This window comes from Callithrix jacchus, chromosome 18 (assembly GCF_049354715.1).
Source record: "Callithrix jacchus isolate 240 chromosome 18, calJac240_pri, whole genome shotgun sequence".
In the NCBI taxonomy this organism is placed as follows: Eukaryota; Metazoa; Chordata; class Mammalia; order Primates; family Cebidae; genus Callithrix; species Callithrix jacchus.
The window spans coordinates 43,261,200-43,279,795 of record NC_133519.1 but is presented as its reverse complement, the minus strand read 5'-3'; the positions used below and the strand labels follow the sequence as shown (position 1 = coordinate 43,279,795).

Genomic DNA, 18,596 nt, shown 5'->3' with positions numbered 1-18,596 from the left:
CCAACAATCCAGAAAAGTTAATGCATTTAACTGTTTGCCTCCCCTACCATACTTTATTAAACACATAAGTTGGGATAAAGCCTTTCCTGAGGATGACAAAAGGGAGTATCATAACGCAGATAATAACGGTTTTATCTACCGAAGTGATTCCAAATGGAAAACACAATTATATTATTTCCCTGACTGTAGTTCAGTGGCTCTCTTCCATCTACAAGATACAAGATAAAAACGTTTCTCTCCCATGAAATACAAAATCATCCATTGTCTAGAGATCCTGGCTTTCTCTCCAACATCCTTTCCTATAGATTCTCTACCCATCTTGACTCTAGTGATACTGACAACCTATGTGCTCGTGTACCTTTCTGCCCATGCAATTTCACAACTCTGTGCCATTACACACACTGGCCCCCTACCCTAGCTGGATAATATTTCTATTCTTCACTCCACATGTCCTTCGAAATCAGGCTTTAGAATCACCACTTTAGTGAGCCCTTCTTTAACTCACCCAGAGATTTATACTAATATCACACCCAATTATTAGGACTCTGATATTTACTTCAATATAGTATAATCATATTTTTTTTACTTACTAATATGACTCCTTGGGAACTTCTTGAGGCTAACAATCATCTTACTCATCTCTAAATCCCTAGCATCTAGGAAATTGTCTGATACATAATAGGTAACTTTAATAGATGTTTGATAAAGGAATAAATTCCTACCTTATAGCCTTTTAAGAATTAAATTGGATGCTGTTTTTAAAAGTGGTCTACAGGCCAGGCGTGGTGGCTCATGCCAGTAATCCCAGCACTTTGGGAGGCCTAGGCAGGCAGATCACAAGGTCAGGAGTTTGAGACCAGCCTGATCAACATGATGAAACCCCATCTCTACTAAAAATACAAAAAAATTAGTCAAGCATGGTAGTGCATGCCTATAATCCCAGCTACTCAGGAGGCTGAGGCAGAAGAATCACCTGAACCTGGCTGGTAGAGGTTGCAGCGAGCCAAGATTGCCCCACTACACTCCAGCCTGGGCGACAGAGTGAGACACTGTCTCAAAAAATAAAAAAAAAAGTGATCTATAAACCATAAATATCTAGGACACTAATGTTCAGTGAAGGGGAGGTTTTCAATTTGAGAGGAATCTGTATCAAAGAACTATAAAACCTAAGAAACAAAAGAAGTTATTTTTTCTTTAGAAAGCATAAGAGGATTACTAAATCCAGAAAATACAATTATTTTCCTTGTCGAGTACACTCATTATTTTAGGATAATAATAACCTATTGAAGAATTAGTGGGTAAAACATAAACACAAACATGGTATTAAGATGATTATCTGCTGTCAATAATATGCTGAAGATAATATACATAACATAAGGACAATATTTACTTGTAGAGTCTGAATTCCAATAAGTGGAAAGTGATCAGGCAAAAACTGCTTCTTTTGCAACTTAATATTCTTGCTATGTACCTCTTTTGGTTTGTGTAGTAATTCTACACAAAGACCAAAAGAAACTATAAGATGCACTGCAGAGATTTCTCATACCATTCCTTATATGTACAGCACAACAGGAAAACCAGGCAATGACACAATGATGATCACTGAACATACTGGCAACTTCAAGTTCCTTTCTTTCATTCTACTCTACAGAAATGGTTATAACACAAGAAGAAAAACTGGAGGAGGTTCTTTCCTTTAAGAAAGCAGTGAAAACAAAGTCAATTCAAACTCAATTCTTGCCCTCTTTGGGCCCCTTCAAGTTTACTTAAGCTAAAAATATTCACTCCCATGCTCTTCGGGCCTCCTTAGTTATAATTCCTCCATTTTTTCCTAAGAAATATTTTATCATTGCAATTCACAGTCTTAATAGCTAAAAGCAGGTAGGCTTAACCATCCCTGTTTATCAGTGGTCTCTAAGTTTCAGAATCTATGAAGTTCTAAAGTTCTGAGGTTCCACAGTTCTAAAAAGTTCTCATAAAGGTAAGTAACTTTATCTACCATAGAAATGAAGTTATAGAGATTAGGTTCTCAAAGTAGTCCACAAATGCCAGTTACATTACATAATATTAAAGCAAAATAGACATGCCAAGCTTTCAAGCCTAGATCCCTGCTCATGTAGCTCCCTCTGCCTAAAATATCCCTGCTTCTCCCATTCCACCTCATTTCACCTCCAGCTAACTTCTACTGATTCTTTAGGTCTGTTTACATGTTACTCCCTCCGGCCTCCAGTAAACCGTTTTTTTGTTTGTTTGGTTGGTTTTTGTTTTTTTGTTTTGAGACAAGGGTTCCTTCGGTCACCTAGGTTGGAGTGCAGTGGCATGATCAGCTCACCATAACCTTGAATTCGTGGGCTCAAGTGATCCTCCCATCTCAGCCACCTGAATAGCTGGGACCAGAGACTCACACCATCACACCCAGCCAATTTTTAATTTTTTGTAGACACCCATCTCAGTATGTTACCCAGACTGGTCTTGAATTCCTGGCCTCAGGCAATATGCTTGCCTGAGCCTCCCAAAATACTGGGATTAACCAGCATGAGCCACCGTACCCAGGCCCCTCCAGTATACCTTTCTAAACTAATTCTTCCATGATGTACAAAAGCTGTATTAATCCCTGCTGTATATTCTCTTAAGTGATAGGTATTTTACTTTCATATTTAAGGAAATTCCTTGTGTCTCTCCTCACCTGAATAAGTCCCTGAAAATAGCTGTGTTATCTCTTACAAGCTATTTTATTGCAGTGCCTGGCACACAGTGACACTGAAAAAAATAATCTGTTTAAAGACTATTCAGAATATTGTCCCAAGTGTTCTCCAGCATACAGTACTTTTTCCAAAGGACTATCTGTAACTGCTTCTCACCACATTTTTACACATTCCCTTCTATTATGAATCTTTAATATCTCCCAAAATATCTTCCTAAAAAAATTGGAATTAAAGAGAGTAAAATAAAGAAACCAACATGTATCTTCATGAATAAATTTGAATCAGCCATCTATGATTGTCATCAGTAATAGAAACAACTAAAAAGGCCAGGTGCAGCGGCTCACACCTGTAATCCCTGCACTTTGGGACGCCAAGGTGGGTGGACTGCTTGAGCCCAGAAGTCCAAGACCAGCCTAAGCAATATGCTGAAACCTCATCTCTACAAAAATACCAAAGTTAGCCCAGTGTGGTGATGTGTGCCTATAGCCCCAGCTACTGGGGAGGCTGAGGCAGAAGGATTGCTTGAAACTAGGTCAAAGTTGCAGTGAGCCAGGATCGTGCCACTATACTCCAGGTTGGGCAACAGAGTAAGACCAGCTCTCAAAAATAAAAAAATTGCAGAAAAAGCTTAACTATATTAATAAACTCTAAGTTAAAACCTTATAATCCTCATTTGTTACCACCTTACCTGGATTAGGTTTTCACTAGAACATGAATCATTACTTTTTTGATGGTCATAATGATGTTTTCGTTTCCACTCATGAACAGTCTCCTTATATGTGGAATCTGAAAGTAATTGTTCAGTTTTCTGCCTAGTCACAGTTGATGAAACCTGGGAGCTTTCCAGGTATTGTTTTTCTTCCTGCTTAGTCTTCGACTTGTTAGAATCTAAACTGAAGACATTTTCTTCTACAAGTTTCTGGAGGGTGTCACGGGATTTTATAGGGATTTTGAAACTGATCTTCCGTCTTCTAGATTCCAAGGGTTCCTTAATCATCTTGTTGGAATTATAATCCTGAGAAAATTGGTTTCTCTTCCATTTCTCTAAGACACATTTTTCAGAATTTCCTCTAAATTTATTGTCAGTTTCTTTCCTGAGTTCTTTCATCTTCTCTCTCTGAATAAGTAAATGAGACCACTTATTTTCACTTGCCTGGCCTTCAGCTTTGGGTTTCACATCACTGGCAATCTGAGGACTACTAAGGCTTTTAATTTCAGGGTCAAACTTGCTCCTAGCATTTGTTAATTTGATATCTTTAGGTTTAAAATCTACACATTTACGTATGTCCTTTTTAGTTCCATTTGAAGAAGGACCCTGTGAAATAATTTGATTATCATTTGAATATGATGCTTCTTGGAGTTTAATAGGTCCTTGGGATGAAGAACTGATTTTTGGTCTCTTTCTGAGAATGTCAATTTTTATATTCAATCTGTAAAACAGCACAGAAACCCAGGTTACATTATAATTATACATAATGTTGCACTCTATCATTTTACTTAGAAATAACAGAATTAGGCTGACACTAAGCTTCATAAAAAGTAAGAAATAGCTACATTAAGAATGAAGTGGAAATGATTACTCACTAAATGGTGTTAGTTTGCTATTTGGAAAAAAAAAGTTACAACTATAAATAGTACCAAACAACATATTCCAAATAAACACTTAAGTGTAAAATAATTATTATCATAATAATTTTGTACTTTATATTAAACCTTTAAAAACTAGCAAGAAAAAAGAGAATACAGCCAAGCATGGTAGCTCATGCCTATAATCCCAGTACTTTGGGAGGCCAAGGCAGGTAGATCATGAAGTCAAGAGATCGAGACCATCCTGGCCAATGTGGTGAAACCACGTCTCTACTAAAAATACAAAAAATTAGCTGGGTGTGGTGGCTCACGCCTGTAGTCCCAGCTACTTGGGAGGCTGAGGCAGGAGAATCACTTGAACCCAAGAGGCAGAGGTTGCCATGAGCCGAGATCGTGCCACTGCACTCCAGCCTGGCATCAGAGCAAGACTCCGTCTCAAAAAAAAAAAAAACAAAACAACTCTATGTCTGATTTTTTTTTTTTTTTTTTTTGAGATGGAATCTCACTCTGTAGACTAGGCTAGAGTGTAGTAGTGCAAACATGGCTTTCTGCAGCTTCAACCTTCCAGGCTCAAGCAATCCTCATACCTCCCAGACTACCACGTAACTAGGACTACAAGTGCATGCCACTGTGCCTAGCTAATTTTTGTAATTTTTTTGTAGAGACAAGGTTTTGCCATGTTGCCCAGGCTGGTCTCAAACTCCTAGGCTCAAGAGATCCACTTGCCTTGGCCTCTCAAGGTGCTAGGATTCCAGGTGTGAGCCACTGTACCAGGCCTATCTGATTTCTCGTTTGCTTTTTTTGAGACAGCGTCTCACTTTGTCACCCAGGGTGTAATGTAGTGGTGCAATCTTTGCTTACTCCAGACTCAATATACCAGGCTCAACAGATCCTCCTACCTCAGCCTCCAGAGTAGCTAGAACTATAGGTACACACTATCACATACAGCTAATTTTTTCTTTTTTCTGAGATGGAGTCTCCCTCTGTTGCCAGGCTGGAGTGCAGTGGTGTGATCTCAGCTCGCTGCAACCTCTGCCTCCTGGGTTCAAGCAATTCTCCTGTCTCTGCCTCTCAAGTAGCTGGGACTACAGGTACGTGCAACCACGCCCAGCCAATTTTTGTATTTTTAGTAGAAACAGTTTCACCATGTTGGCCAGGATGGTCTCAATCCTTTGACCTTGTGATCCGCCCGCCTCAGCCTTCCAAAGTTCTGGGATTACAGGCATGAGCCACCGCACCGGACCAATTTTTGTATTTTTTTTGTAGAGATAGGGTTTTGCCATGTTGCCTAGGCTGGTCAAACTCCTGGGCTCAAGAGATCTGCCCACTTTACCCTCCCCAGTATGCTGAGGCTACAGGCATGAACCACTACACCTAGCCTCATTTCTTAATAGAGAACTTCCTAAATGTAAAAACAGTGGGAGAAATAACAAAGGAAAACACTGATAATATGTGACTATTTACTTTAAAACTTTAGCATATTAAAAATTAATAAAAATTAAAAGAACTAGGAAATATTATTTGTTAGATAATTAATTTAAAGCTAAATAAAATTTTAATAAGCTTACTAGCCTTAGTAGATAAAAAGCTCATCAAAAAGGACTAAGATTCTGGAATAGGGCATAAACAGAAATTTAATAAAAGAAAATAGCTAAAAAACATTTGAAAAAAGTTTGTCTTCTCTAGTAACCACAGACAATGCTACGGATAATAATAGCATCCCATTTTCTTCTATTGAATTAGCAAAGACTTTACAATAACATTAAATACCAGCGAGGGGTGGTAAAATGGACTCTCACATGTCACTGGTGGAAATGTAAAAGAACCTAACAGTTCTACAAAGAAATCTTAATATAAATTAGAAACTCCAAAAATAGTCATTTTTATGTCTGAAATTCCTATTTTAGAATTGGTATAGCCAAGGTGAAAAAATCAGATATGAAAAAAAATATTAAAAGATATTCAATTCAGGATCACTTATAATAGCAAAACAATCAGGTACAGCTGGGCACAGTGGCTCACGCCTGTAATCCCAGCACTTTGGGAGGCCGAGGCGGGTGGATCACGAGGTCAACAGATCGAGACCATCCTGATCAATATGGTGAAACCCCATCTCTACTAAAAATACAAAAAATTAGCTGGGCATGGTGGTGCACACCTGTAATCCTAGCTACTCGGGAGGCTGAGGCAGGAGAATTGCCTGAACCCAGGAGGCAGAGGTTGTAGTGAGCCGAGATCGCGCCATTGCACTCCAGCCTGGGTAACAAGAGTGAAACTCTGTCTCCAAAAAAAAAAAACCAATCAGGTACAAAGTAACTACTAAAATTTTGGAAGTGACTTTAAAAAGTGATATATTCATATGATGAAATAGCAGTTTTTTAAAAGGATGTTTATGAAAAGTCTTCAGTGATATAAAACACATTGAAAAGCAAAAAACAAGCATGATACAAATCTGTACACATAATATGATCTCAACATTTTAAACAAGCATGGTAAAAAGGCCAGAGAGAAATGTGCTAAAATGTTAGAAACAGCAATAACAAGAGGTGATAATTATATTTTCCTGCTTAATAAAAGTAGACATTACTTTGTAGTCAGAAAAAAAAGGGGAAAAATGTCAATCAAACACAATCTATTAATTTATATCAGTAGGCACCTGAGAGCCAGTAGAGGACAGATCAGATAGGGTGTTTACCCTGAATTAGATTATATCCCAGCAAAAGAGAAACACTAAACAAGTGATTTCTCAAATAATTAATTATGTCAGAACAAACTATAAATAGAGGTTTTATAGGAGTCTCACCTGAGTTTTCATCATATATGCATGCATGAATGTATGTATGTCTTCTTTTGTTTGACAGAGTCTCAATCTATCACCCAGGCTAAAGTACAGTGGCAAGATCAAACTGCAGCCTGGAAATCGTGGGTTCAGATGATCCTCCAGGGTCAGCCTCCCAAGTAGGTAGGAATACAGGCATGTGCCGCCACAACACTCAGCTAATTTTTAAAAAACTTTTTGTAGGCTGGGTGTGATGGCTAATATAATTCCAGCATCTTGGGAGGCAGAGGTGGGCAGGTCGCTTGAGCTCAGGAGTTTGAGACCAGCCTGGACAACATGGCAAAACCCCACCTCTACAAAAAATACAAAAATTAGCTGGGCATTGTAGTCCCAGCTACTCAGGAGGCTGAGATGGAAAGACTGCTTGAGCCCAGGTGTTAGAGGTGGCAGTGAGCTGCCACTCACTCACTTGTAACTAGACTCTTTTTTTCCTGCTTGAAAATTTCAATTCTCATAGTAATAGGGGAATAGAAGGAGACACTGACTTTAAGGGAACTGACGGTCACTGGGTAGATAGATGAGATTATGGAGATGTAGGCTGCAGGTAGCCACTGTTTTATTTTTAAAAGTGTGACTGTCAATCGTCTCTGGTGCTTTTCTCAAAAAAATGATTCAGGAGGCCAGGTGCGGTGGCTCACGCCTGTAATCCCAGCACTTTGGGAGGCTGAGGCGGGTTGATCACGAGGTCAAGAGATCAAGACCATCCTGGTCAGCATGGTGAAACCCTGTCTCTACTAAAAATACAAAAATTAGATGGGCATGGTGGCGCGTGCCTGTAATCCCAGCTACTCAGGAGGCTGAGGCAGGAGAATTGCCTGAACCCAGGAGGTGGAGGTTGCAGTGAGCCGAGATCGCGCCATTGCACTCCAGCCTGGGTAACAAGAGCGAAACTCCGTCTCAAAAAAAAAAAAAAAAAAAAAAGATTCAGGAATACAAGTAGGCTCTTCTAATTACTTAAAAGAAAACAAGTGATGTCTTTCTAAGATTCCCTGTGGGAAAATGACAGTGTCAATAAAATGCAGGTTTCTGGGCCCTTTGTCTTACTTTCATTTTTTTATTACAAATTTGTCTTGATGTACCCAATTATGTATACAAATCCTTTTCTTCCTATAGAAAGAAACTGTGCCCCTTCAGAACTGCTGCATAGTCCATCACCCACCATAAAAGGTTTGGAGGGCGACTGTAAAAAGTCCCAGGTTCTAAAGTAAATATGTACAAGAATGAATGTATACATCATCTGTTTTTACATGTCTTTGCAACAAACTGTCACTTTGGTTTCCAGCAGAGGGAGCTAGAGGAATAGAGCTTCCAAATGTGGCCTCCTGTGTGGGGCCCAGAGTTAAGGGCCCTTCGTGCCAAGAGCTGTGGAGGCTCTCCTGAATGGGGCGGGGGGGAGAGGTAACGAAGAAGTGACTGAGAAACCTCCCATGCCAAAGAGACAGGAGGTGCCCAGGAAACAGCTGCTTCATGCTATTCAGGCCATGACTGGATTTAACATCAGAAGTCATTCTACAAACAGTGGTGTGCCTCAGTGTGTGCAGAGGCTAGAGAACCACCAGAAGGGGCTACCAAAGTTAGGAAGACAGAATTGTTTCAGCCAGTGACTTTAAAAGAGACCCTGATGCCTTGTGGTGCCCTTCAGAAATTCAAACAATAATGCAGAAGTGTCTGCTTTGTTTTAGAATTTATGGTGTATAAAATTTATGTTTTTAAAAAAGCTTTCCTACAGTTGGTTTCCACACCTGAAATTGTGATACTCTGAGAGTTACCTAGCTGAAAATTCAATGTTCAAATCCTACCTTGGCTCCAATTTAACATTTGGTGCTTTGTGGATTGACTCGAACTGCTGGGGCTTTGCAATTTCACTTGTGATAACAGCTCTAGCATTATTTCTATGCAATGTCTTTGAAGCAGGATTGCTTGCCTATTTCTTCTCTGCCTTTAGTGAAGGCAGTTTCTTTCAAACTTCACTGAGGCATCAATAGCTCTTTGGCAATGTCCCTTACCATGATCATTAACTGTAAGTTTTTGCCTTGAGTTTACAAATCTTACTTGTGTGTTGCACTGATGTTCCCATGTAGTAATTTTTAGTTGGTTGTGAAAAAAAAATCAATCCTGGGCTGAAGTTAGCATTTAAGTTGTTTAAAAAAAAGAAAAGAAAACTAGTCTCAGATTTTAAAACTTGTAATTAAATTGAAATTTAAAAAAATAGAAAAAAATTTTTGTGTGTGTAGAGATGAGGTCTTACTGCATTTCCCAAGCTGGTCTTGAACTCCTGGCCTCAAGCCTTCCTCCCACCTTGGCCTCTCAAAGTGCTGGGAATACAAGTATGACCCACTGTGCTCAGCTTCTTGCTTATATTTTTATTGCTAATACATTTCTAAGTATTTAAACCACAGAGCTGGAATTATGGTAATGGTGCATGTTAACTGCCTTTCCAGATGATAAAATTATCTCTAATTTTTCATCTGTATTACAGCTTTCACTATTTGCACACCTATTTCAGAAACTTCTCTAGAGTTGAATTAATAGAGAGATTTTTATAGAACACTTTATACTTTACTCTCTTACATATGGATATAAGAACAAGGGCTAAAAATGTGCCCTTAAACAAAAGGTCACTTGTTTAAGGTCAAGCAGTGTTTTAGAACTTAAAATTAAAAAAGGAAAATAAGGAGATCAGTCTAAAAGGCATTAAAATAGTTCAAAAAAATGTAGCAAGGGAGAGTCAACATAATATTTGTGCAAGAATATACTTTGAGAATAACACAGAAGCAAAGTAACACCAAAAAACAGGAGATGATTCAGAAGAAAAACTGCAGAAAAGTCAAGGGCAAGTTGAATTTTTTTTGTTTTTCATTTTTAGCAAACACTAACAGAGATTGTTTGGGAAGCAGAACTTTTAACATATAATGCCTTCTTACTTGTTTTCCCTTAACTTCCTAATTTTTGGAGAAACCTTGATGTCACCAGGTTTTATCACACATTGTAACTTTCTATACTTATTTACCACCACCATTAGCAACAAGTAATTCCTGCAGCACAAAATTCACTGAAATTTGTATCCAAAAAGTGCAAAAATTAAAGAACAATAATTTCCAATATTCTGACCATCATTCCCCAAGTTCTCTAGCTATAAGCACATTCTGGTTAATCAACATGGTTTTAGAGCCATATTAATTCTGTAAGATATGTATTCACTTCATGGGTAGTATCTGAAAATGATTTATCCAAAATTTCTAAATTAGCCTCATAACTCATCTCGCTTGCATATGTAATGAAGTTATGTATCTTATAATCATGTGCCAAAATCAAATCAGTTGAGATAAAAATGTACCTTTGAGTGTAATTTACATGATAGTTTTCATAAACTTACTTCACTCAAATTTTCCTTAAATTTACAGTAATATTAAGATAATTCCAAAATCATAATATGTGATATAGCTAGAGATATTTGCATGCAAAACAGTACTCTTCAAAGTAAATAAAAATTTTCCAAATCTAAATATTTAGTCTCATAATTCTAAACCAAAATAGTAAAAAGAAAAAGGAGAAATTTACCTTTTCAGTTCTTGTCTTCTTTTCATATTACAGTACAAAGTATCTGCATGATCTGATCTCTGAAATTTTTTTTTAAAAAAAGGTCTATCATTTAGGAAACATAAATTGTACAATGGTACATATTTTTTTCTACAGTTTATGATAGTGAATAGGCTGACACAATAATTTACTTAACACTTCCAATAATCCCGTCAAATAGTATCATCATCCCTGTTTCACAAAGCTCAAACAGACCTAGGTATCTTTCTCAAAGTCACAGAGCAAGCCTGCAGCAGAGCAGTCATCTGAAACCAGTTCTGTCTGACTCTCTCTATGCTACCAACCTATTTCTCTACGTACTCTGAGGAAACAGGGCCAAGCACAAGAAAGATAAGAGAGACATAAAATATAGTTCATGTCCTAAAGAGCTTAGAGCGTATTGTTTTACATATAATAAAGAAAAGAGAAGTAGAACATGTATGAATAACCTAATAAAAGGATATAACTGTCAAAACAGAAGAGTCAAAATGTGCTAAAACAGTTCAAAATATCAACCACTTAAAGAGGAAAGGTACCTAGGAAAACAGGTGGACAAAATAATAATCATAAATAATAAAGCTTGAAAGATGGGTAAAAGAAGAAGGCATTCTAAGAAGCTGAGGATAACTGGTATAAATTCAGCAGAAAGAAAATAAACCAGCCTAGCTAAAGGCAGAGGGCCTCTTTCAAGGAAAAAGGGGAAAAAAGAAAGAAAGAAAGAAAACTGATAAGTTAAGGTATGAAGAAATTGAAGAGAGCCCTGAATGAGTAGTGAGTAGAGATTTTCAGCAGAGGAGAAATGGGATGAAACTAGTGTTTTAAGAAGGTTAATATTGCAAAAATAAATAGAAACAGCAGCTTAATTATATGAAAACAAGCAAGTAAATTCTTAAAAACACTATTCTGCACCCCTGGAACTTTCACCACCTTCTCTTACATACCCACTATGTAGCTATCCTGGATATGTATATAACTTCAACTTGAATGTGGTAAGTACTTTTACCACTCACCTATGGATTAGCTTAATGTGTTTAATCTGCTGTCACTGTTTCTAATTATTTGTATGATAGTGGAAATAACTCTGGACTTGGCTCTGTTGCTGTACACAGTTTGTGGCCTTAGAAAAGTCACTTAACCTTCTAGATTTCAATTTCTGAATCTGAAAATGTAAACAATGCATCTGCCTTGGCTACCTCAAAAGGAGACAAATATAACTTTTGGAAGGCTGAGGTGGGTGGATCACTTGAGGTCAGGAGTTTGAGACCATCCTGGCCAACAAGGTAAAACCCCGTCTCTACTAAAAGTACAAAAATTAGTCTGGCCTGGTGGTATGCACCTGTAATCCCAGCTACTCAGGGGCCTGAGGCAGGAGAATTGCTTGAACATGGGAGGTGGAGGGTGCAGTGAGCTGAGGCAGTATCACTTGAACGCTGGAGGTGGAGAGTGTACCACTGCACTCTAGCCTGGGCAACAGAGCAAGACTCTGTCTCAAAAAATATATATATGTAACCATATATGTGAGAAGATTTAAAAACTGTCTAAATTTAGAGCCGTGTTGTCTAATCCCACATGGTAGGATCTAACAGGTCAAGAAATAAAAAACCTGATAAATGGTTTGGTGTGTAGAAGAAAGAAAACAACAAACATTGACTTTCTACTGACTATCAAAAAGTCATTGGAAAAATTTATATCACAAACCCTCTGTCAATTAAAAATTTAGTATAAATAACTTTTAGTGAGCTACGGTATCTAAACACTCACCAGTTTTCTCTTTTCTGATGAACCTGATCTTATAGAAGATGAACGAGTAGAACTTGATGAGGTTTCTCTCTCTTTCTTGTCCTAAAAATGCCACAAAGAAAATGAAATTTAAAAAGCACAAAACAAAGCACAGTATAAACAGAACTATTACATCACTAGTAGTACGAATCAACATTTCCATTCAATAATGAACTTTGGTGGAGAAGAATGTTTACAGATACACAAACTTTGGTAAAAGGAAGGAGATTCAACTAGAAATCAGAACTTCTAAATGCTCACAAAACAGAGAAAAGACACAGGTGTCCGAGCAGGAAGCCAGCTGACAGCTCACATAAGGTCATTGTGAGGTGGCATTGCCACGGTGAGATTCAGTCATCTACAAAGCAAAGCCACACATCCACTTACTTTTCAGTGGATTCTGAATTCAACAGACCTAGGACAAGTTTGTCTGAAGTACCTACCATGTACTAAAGACATTCCAGACAGTGGAGAGAGATGAATAAAAATAATAATAACAGTTCCTGCCTTCACGAAGGTCAAAATCTAGTACAGGAATTTACAAATAAAAAAGTCATATATTTAGTGTGCCAGATGATGCTATGGGGAAAAAAAAAGCAGAGAAAGGAAACAGGAAGGGCTGAAAGTCAGGAGTGGGGAGATTTGCCATTTTAAACAGAGTAGTCAGACCCCACTTACGAGTTGACATCTGAATGGGGACCTAAATAAAGTGAAGACACAAACCATTAGAATATTGAAGGAAAGAGTTTTTCAACTCAAAGGAAATGCCAGTAAGGGCAAAGCCACAGAGGCAGAAACATGCCTGGCTTGTTGGAACAGCAAGGAAGCCATGGAGTAAAGGGGATGATGTCAGGAAAGTGTCCGGGGGATGGGATAGGGAGAGTAGGTGGCATTGTCAACCACCGTAAGGATTTTGGCTTTTACGCTGGATGAAGTGGAAAACCACTGGAAAGTGTTTAGCTGAGGAGTAACATGACTGGACTTATATTTTAATAGGACCACATTGGCTAGTTTGTTGAGAACAGACTATAAGGAAGCAAATGCAGAAGCAGGGAAGTCAATTTGGAAACTACTGTAACAATTTAGGAAAAAAAGGTGCTTGGATCATGGGCCTAGCAGTGGAGGAGGTAGTCAGACTCTGAACACCGGTATACCTCATTTTATTGTGCCTTGCTTTATTTCACTTCATAGAAAATTGCAATATTTACAAATTGAAGGTTTATGGCAAGTCTATTAGCACAATTTTTCCAACAGTATGTGCTCACTTCATGTTTCTGTGTCACACTTTGGTAATTCTCACAATATTTCAAATGTTGTCATTGTTGTTATACTGGTATGGGACCTGTGCTCAATGACCTTTAATGTTATTATTGTAGTTGCTTTGGGACACCACAAACTGCCCATATGAGACAGCAAACTTCATTGATAAATGTTGTGTGTGTTCTGTTTCACCAGTCACCTGTTCCCCAGTCTCCTCAGGCCTCCCTATTCTCTGAGACACAAGAATCTTGAAATTAAGCTTATTAATAACCTAACAATGGCCTCTAAGTGTTCAAGTGAAAGGAATAATTATAAGTCTCTCACTTTAAATCAAAAGCTAGAAAGGATTACGCTTACTGAGGAAGGCATGTCAAAAGCCAACATAGATTGAAAGCTAGTCTTGTGCCAAACAATTAGACAAGTTATGAATGCAAAGGAAAAATTAATGAAGGAAATTAAAAGCACTAGTCCAGTGAACACATAAATGGTAAGATAGCAAAACAGCCCCTTTACTGATATTGGGCAAGTTTTGAGTGGTCTGGACAGAAAATCAAACCAGCCACAGTGTTCCCTTTAGCCAAAGCCTAATCCAGAGCTAGGCCCTAACTCTCTTCAATTCCATGAAAGCTGACAGATGTGAGGAAGCCTCGTAAGAAAAGTTGGAAGCTAGCAGAGGTTGGTTTATGAGGTTTAAAGAATGAAGCCATCTCTGTAACATAAAAGTTTAAGGTGAAACAGCAAGTGCTAATGAAGAAGCTACAGAAAATCCAGTTGAGATTATTGATGAAGATGGCCGCTACACTAAACAACAGATTTTCAACATAGACAAACAGTCTTATAACGGAAGATGATGCCATCTAGGACTTTTACAGCTAGAGAGAGGTCAATGCCTAGTTTCAAAGGACAAGCTGACTCTGGTTAGGGGCTAATGCAGTTAGTAACTTTCAGCTGAAGCCAATACTTAAAATTTACCGCTCAGATAATCCTAGGTACCTTAAGAATGATGTTAAATCTGTTCTGCCTGTGCTCTAGAAATGAAACAACAGAGCCTGGATGACAGCACATGTGTTTATAGCTTGATTTACTGAATATCTTAAGCTCACTGTTGAGACCTACTCAACAAAAAACAAAAACCTTCGTGAAAGTGTTTTGAGAAGGTGTAATCAGCTGTATCAAATGCTGCTGATATGCCAAGTCAGATGAGATCTTAGAAATGACGAATGGATTTAGCAAGATAAAAACCACTGCTATAGGAGTGATGGCAAGAAAAAGTCTGATAGAGTAGGTTTAAGAGGGAATGAGGGGTTAATTGCAAACAACATACCAATTAATAATGGCAAATGAGGAGGAAAACTACATAAATTACACAGAGTACCAGCTGGCCATGCTTCAGGGTTACCTTTCCAACTATCACTATACCTGTGAGGCCAAATTAGTAATCAGAAAGTTAGTAAGTAGGCAAGGAACAAACACCAAAAAGTACACTACCTAGAACTTCACCCAGGTCGTGAAAAAGTCTTATGAACTAACCTGCTACCAGAGAAATCACTTTATTTTGTGAATATTCACCTTTGCCAGATTAGTCTGTCATCTTGAACAGTAACACAGCATAAACACTGTCTAATTCTGATGATCAACTATCAGGCTGTTCAGAGAGCATATACTAAAACTGATCACACGGTTTTCTGTTTGGCTTCCTGGAGATAATACCCAGCTCAATTAACGAGATGTCCTAAATTTCATCTACCAAAACAGTACTACTTTTTTTTCTTTTTCGAGACAGGACCTCACTCTATCACCCAGGCTGGAGTGCAGTGATGAGAACATAACTCACTTCAGCCTCTATCTCCTTGGTTCAAGGATCCTCCCACCTCAATCCTCCTATCGCAGCTTCCTGAGTAGCACAGGTGCATACCATCATGCCTGGGTTTTGTTTTTTTGTGTGGTTTTTTTTTTTTTTTTTTTTTTTTTTTTGTAGAGACAGAGTTTCACCATGCTGCTAGGCTGGTCGTAAATTCCTGGTATCAAGTGATCCTCCTGTCTCAGCCTCCCATGCTGAGATTACAGGTCTGAACCACCACACTCAACCCCCAAAACACTTCTTAAGGTAGTTTCTGAGAGAATAAAGATATGGTAAGTATGTCTTCTCCACTACTAGCCTCACCCACATAGTGCTGGCCATTCCCTAGCCAAGGCTGAGGAAACTGAAAAAGGAGAAAACATGGAAAATGGTTCAATGGTGAGTTATTGCTATTTAGGGGGCTTAGAATTGAGTCCAGGAATGCCTAGGCAAACAACTTACCTCTACGTGACTATTCTCTAAGCCTCAGTTTCTTCATCTGTGTAATTGGAATAATAGTACCCACCTCATAGAGTTGTGAGGAATACATAAAACAACAGCAAATAAAACATAGGAAAAGCAAATGACTTTTCCTGGATCAGCTGGGCAGAAAACAAAATATTTATATAAATCACTATAATAGTAAGGTGTATTCTTTTCATTACTGTTAAAATAGAAAGGTATTGGCTGGGCACAGTGGCTCACACATGTAATCCCAGCACTTTGGGAGGCCAAGGCAGATGGATCACAAGGTCAGGAGATCTAATCCATCCTGGCCAACATGGTGAAACCTTGTCTCTACTAAAAATACAAAAATTAGCTGGGTGTGGTGGTACACGCCTGTAATCCCAGCTACTTGGGAGGCTGAGGCATTAGAATTGTTTGAACCCAGGAGGCAGAGGTTGCAGTAAGCCAAGATCGCGCCACTGCACTCCAGCCTGGTGACACAGGGAGACTTGGTCTCAAAAAAAAAAGAAAGAAAGGTATCTCTAAAATTCTTACTTTTTCATCAAAATTGTGTGATGAGGTGGTGGTGTCTTTCCTCTGAGATGTCTCTTTTTTCCCATGGGGTTCTTTGCTGGACATCCTGAGAAGCTAAAACAAACATTAAAAATGCATGATGTGCTTTTTGCAATAAAAAGTAAAATAGAAATTCATCTTCTTTCAGTTATATAAAAATTGGAGTTTTACAAAATGATTACTATTTTTTAACCATTCCCAAGATGACAATATTCTCTCACTGTTTCACTTCCCTTCACTTACATTCTTCAAAATTACCTATTCCTCTCCTTCAGCTTTATCTATCACCTTTCCAGGAATGAGTCTCAAACCATGCCTTGATCCCTGACTTCTCACTTAAGCATCATATCACCATTTTCAATTGCCTCCAGGACTGCTATATTCTGCACCAACTATACTTCAAAGCCAATTAGCCAGTCATAAGTTTCATTGTCCCGAAACACCTTCAGTCATTCAGTGAACGAAATTTTGACATGGTTTTTTTTGGTTTTTTTTTGAGTCTTGCTGTCATTACACATAAAATAGATAACCGATCCCAAAGGGTTTTTGAGGTACTCAAACAATGGATGTAAAATACATCTTGGGACCAGGCACAGTGGCTCACGCCTGTAATCCCAGCACATTGGGAAGCCGAAGTAGGCAGATCACTTGAGGTCAGTCTGAGACCAGGCTGGCCAACATCATGAAACCTTATCTCTACTAAAAATACAAAATTAACCAGGTGTGGTGTTGTATGCCTGTAATCCCAGCTATACAGCTGGGCAGGAGAATCGCTTGAACCCAGGAGGCAGAGGTTGTAGTGAGCCGAGATAGCACCACTGCACTCCAGCCTGGGTGACAAGTGTGAAACTCTGTCTTAACACACACACACACACACACACACATCTTGCATAGGTTGGTAAATAGTAAGTTCTACATGCATACTTGCTTGCAAGGTTGTCTTTCTACTAGACCCTGAGCTCCTTGAGTATGCTGTATTAAAAACTTAGAAGGTGCTCATGAATGCCTGAGTGAATAAATAAGCGAATTCTTCTTCCTTGGAATACTAACTCTTTCATTCTGAACCACTTCAAATTTGTTCATTGTAGTTCCTCTGTCCACTTCCCATCCCAGTCACACTTTTCCAGCCCTGCTATGGACCAAGTCAATACTATTAATGGATGACAGTATTTGTGGGCTATCCCAGAAAAACATTTATGTTTATGTTTACTCCGATAAATGTTTTTATATTCATACTGGTGTGAAATTCCTATTGATTTTATGCAAATCAAAACATAAACTAAAGGAGGGGAGACTTCCTGTGCTGGCCAGTTTCAAGATGGCTCCTGATGATTCCTGTCGCACAGTAATCACACACTTATGTAATCCCCTACCACAATCAATAGGGCTGACCTGTGTAACCAATGAAATATTGCTACATGGTGGTATGTGGCTAAATCATATAAGACATCATGACTTCTGCCTTGTTCTGTCTTGGACTGCTCACTCTAGGGAAAGCCAGCCACCACGTCATGAGGACAAACAGCCATTGAAAGGCTCACAAGGGAAGAACTATTGGCCTCTTGCCAACAACCAGGACCAACTAAACAGCCAGGCATGTGAGTGGGGTACTTTTGAAGCTGATGATACTGCACCCCTAATCAAGTGACATGACAGCAGCCCTGGCACATATCTTCACTGCAACCTCATGACCAAAGCCAGACCAACCCAGAAAGTCATTTCTGAGTTCCCGACCCACAGAAACTGGGGAGTAATAAATGTTTATTGTTGTTTTAAGCTACTGTGTTTTGGTAAAATTTATGCAGCAGCAATAAATGAATAACAGTATCTCTTTAATATAATTCTTGAAACATTGAAGATTTCTTTTTTAGGATGTCTTACAAGCAGAGACCATGCTTAAAAACTCTTTTAAAAATTCCTACATAATTCATATACTAAAATCTAACCCTTTTTATCTTCTGGTTTCCAGCTGGTATTAAGTAACATT

General features: G+C 38.5%; 1 protein-coding gene across 15 annotated transcripts in view; it reads right to left on the bottom strand.

The window, feature by feature from the left end:
- SWT1 (SWT1 RNA endoribonuclease homolog) overlaps nucleotides 1-18,596 on the bottom strand; it is an 86,845-nt gene that overhangs the window by 66,819 nt on the left and 1,430 nt on the right. For 8 of the 15 annotated variants that reach the window (XR_013529010.1, XM_035280031.3, XM_002760256.7 and 5 more), the window contains exons 2-5: nucleotides 16,592-16,684; nucleotides 12,472-12,552; nucleotides 10,693-10,751; nucleotides 3,394-4,135 (exon numbers count right to left, since the gene is read on the bottom strand). Coding sequence is in view for 12 of the 15 variants with exons in the window: in XM_035280031.3 (XP_035135922.1) it covers nucleotides 3,394-4,135; nucleotides 10,693-10,751; nucleotides 12,472-12,552; nucleotides 16,592-16,675 (966 nt within the window). In the remaining 3 variants the exon portion in view is untranslated. Of the gene's footprint in view, nucleotides 1-3,393; nucleotides 4,136-10,692; nucleotides 10,752-12,471; nucleotides 12,553-16,591; nucleotides 16,685-17,659; nucleotides 17,739-18,596 lie in introns of all 15 variants that reach the window. The other 7 variants (XR_013529009.1, XR_013529008.1, XM_078355123.1 and 4 more) reach the window with 1 other exon arrangement.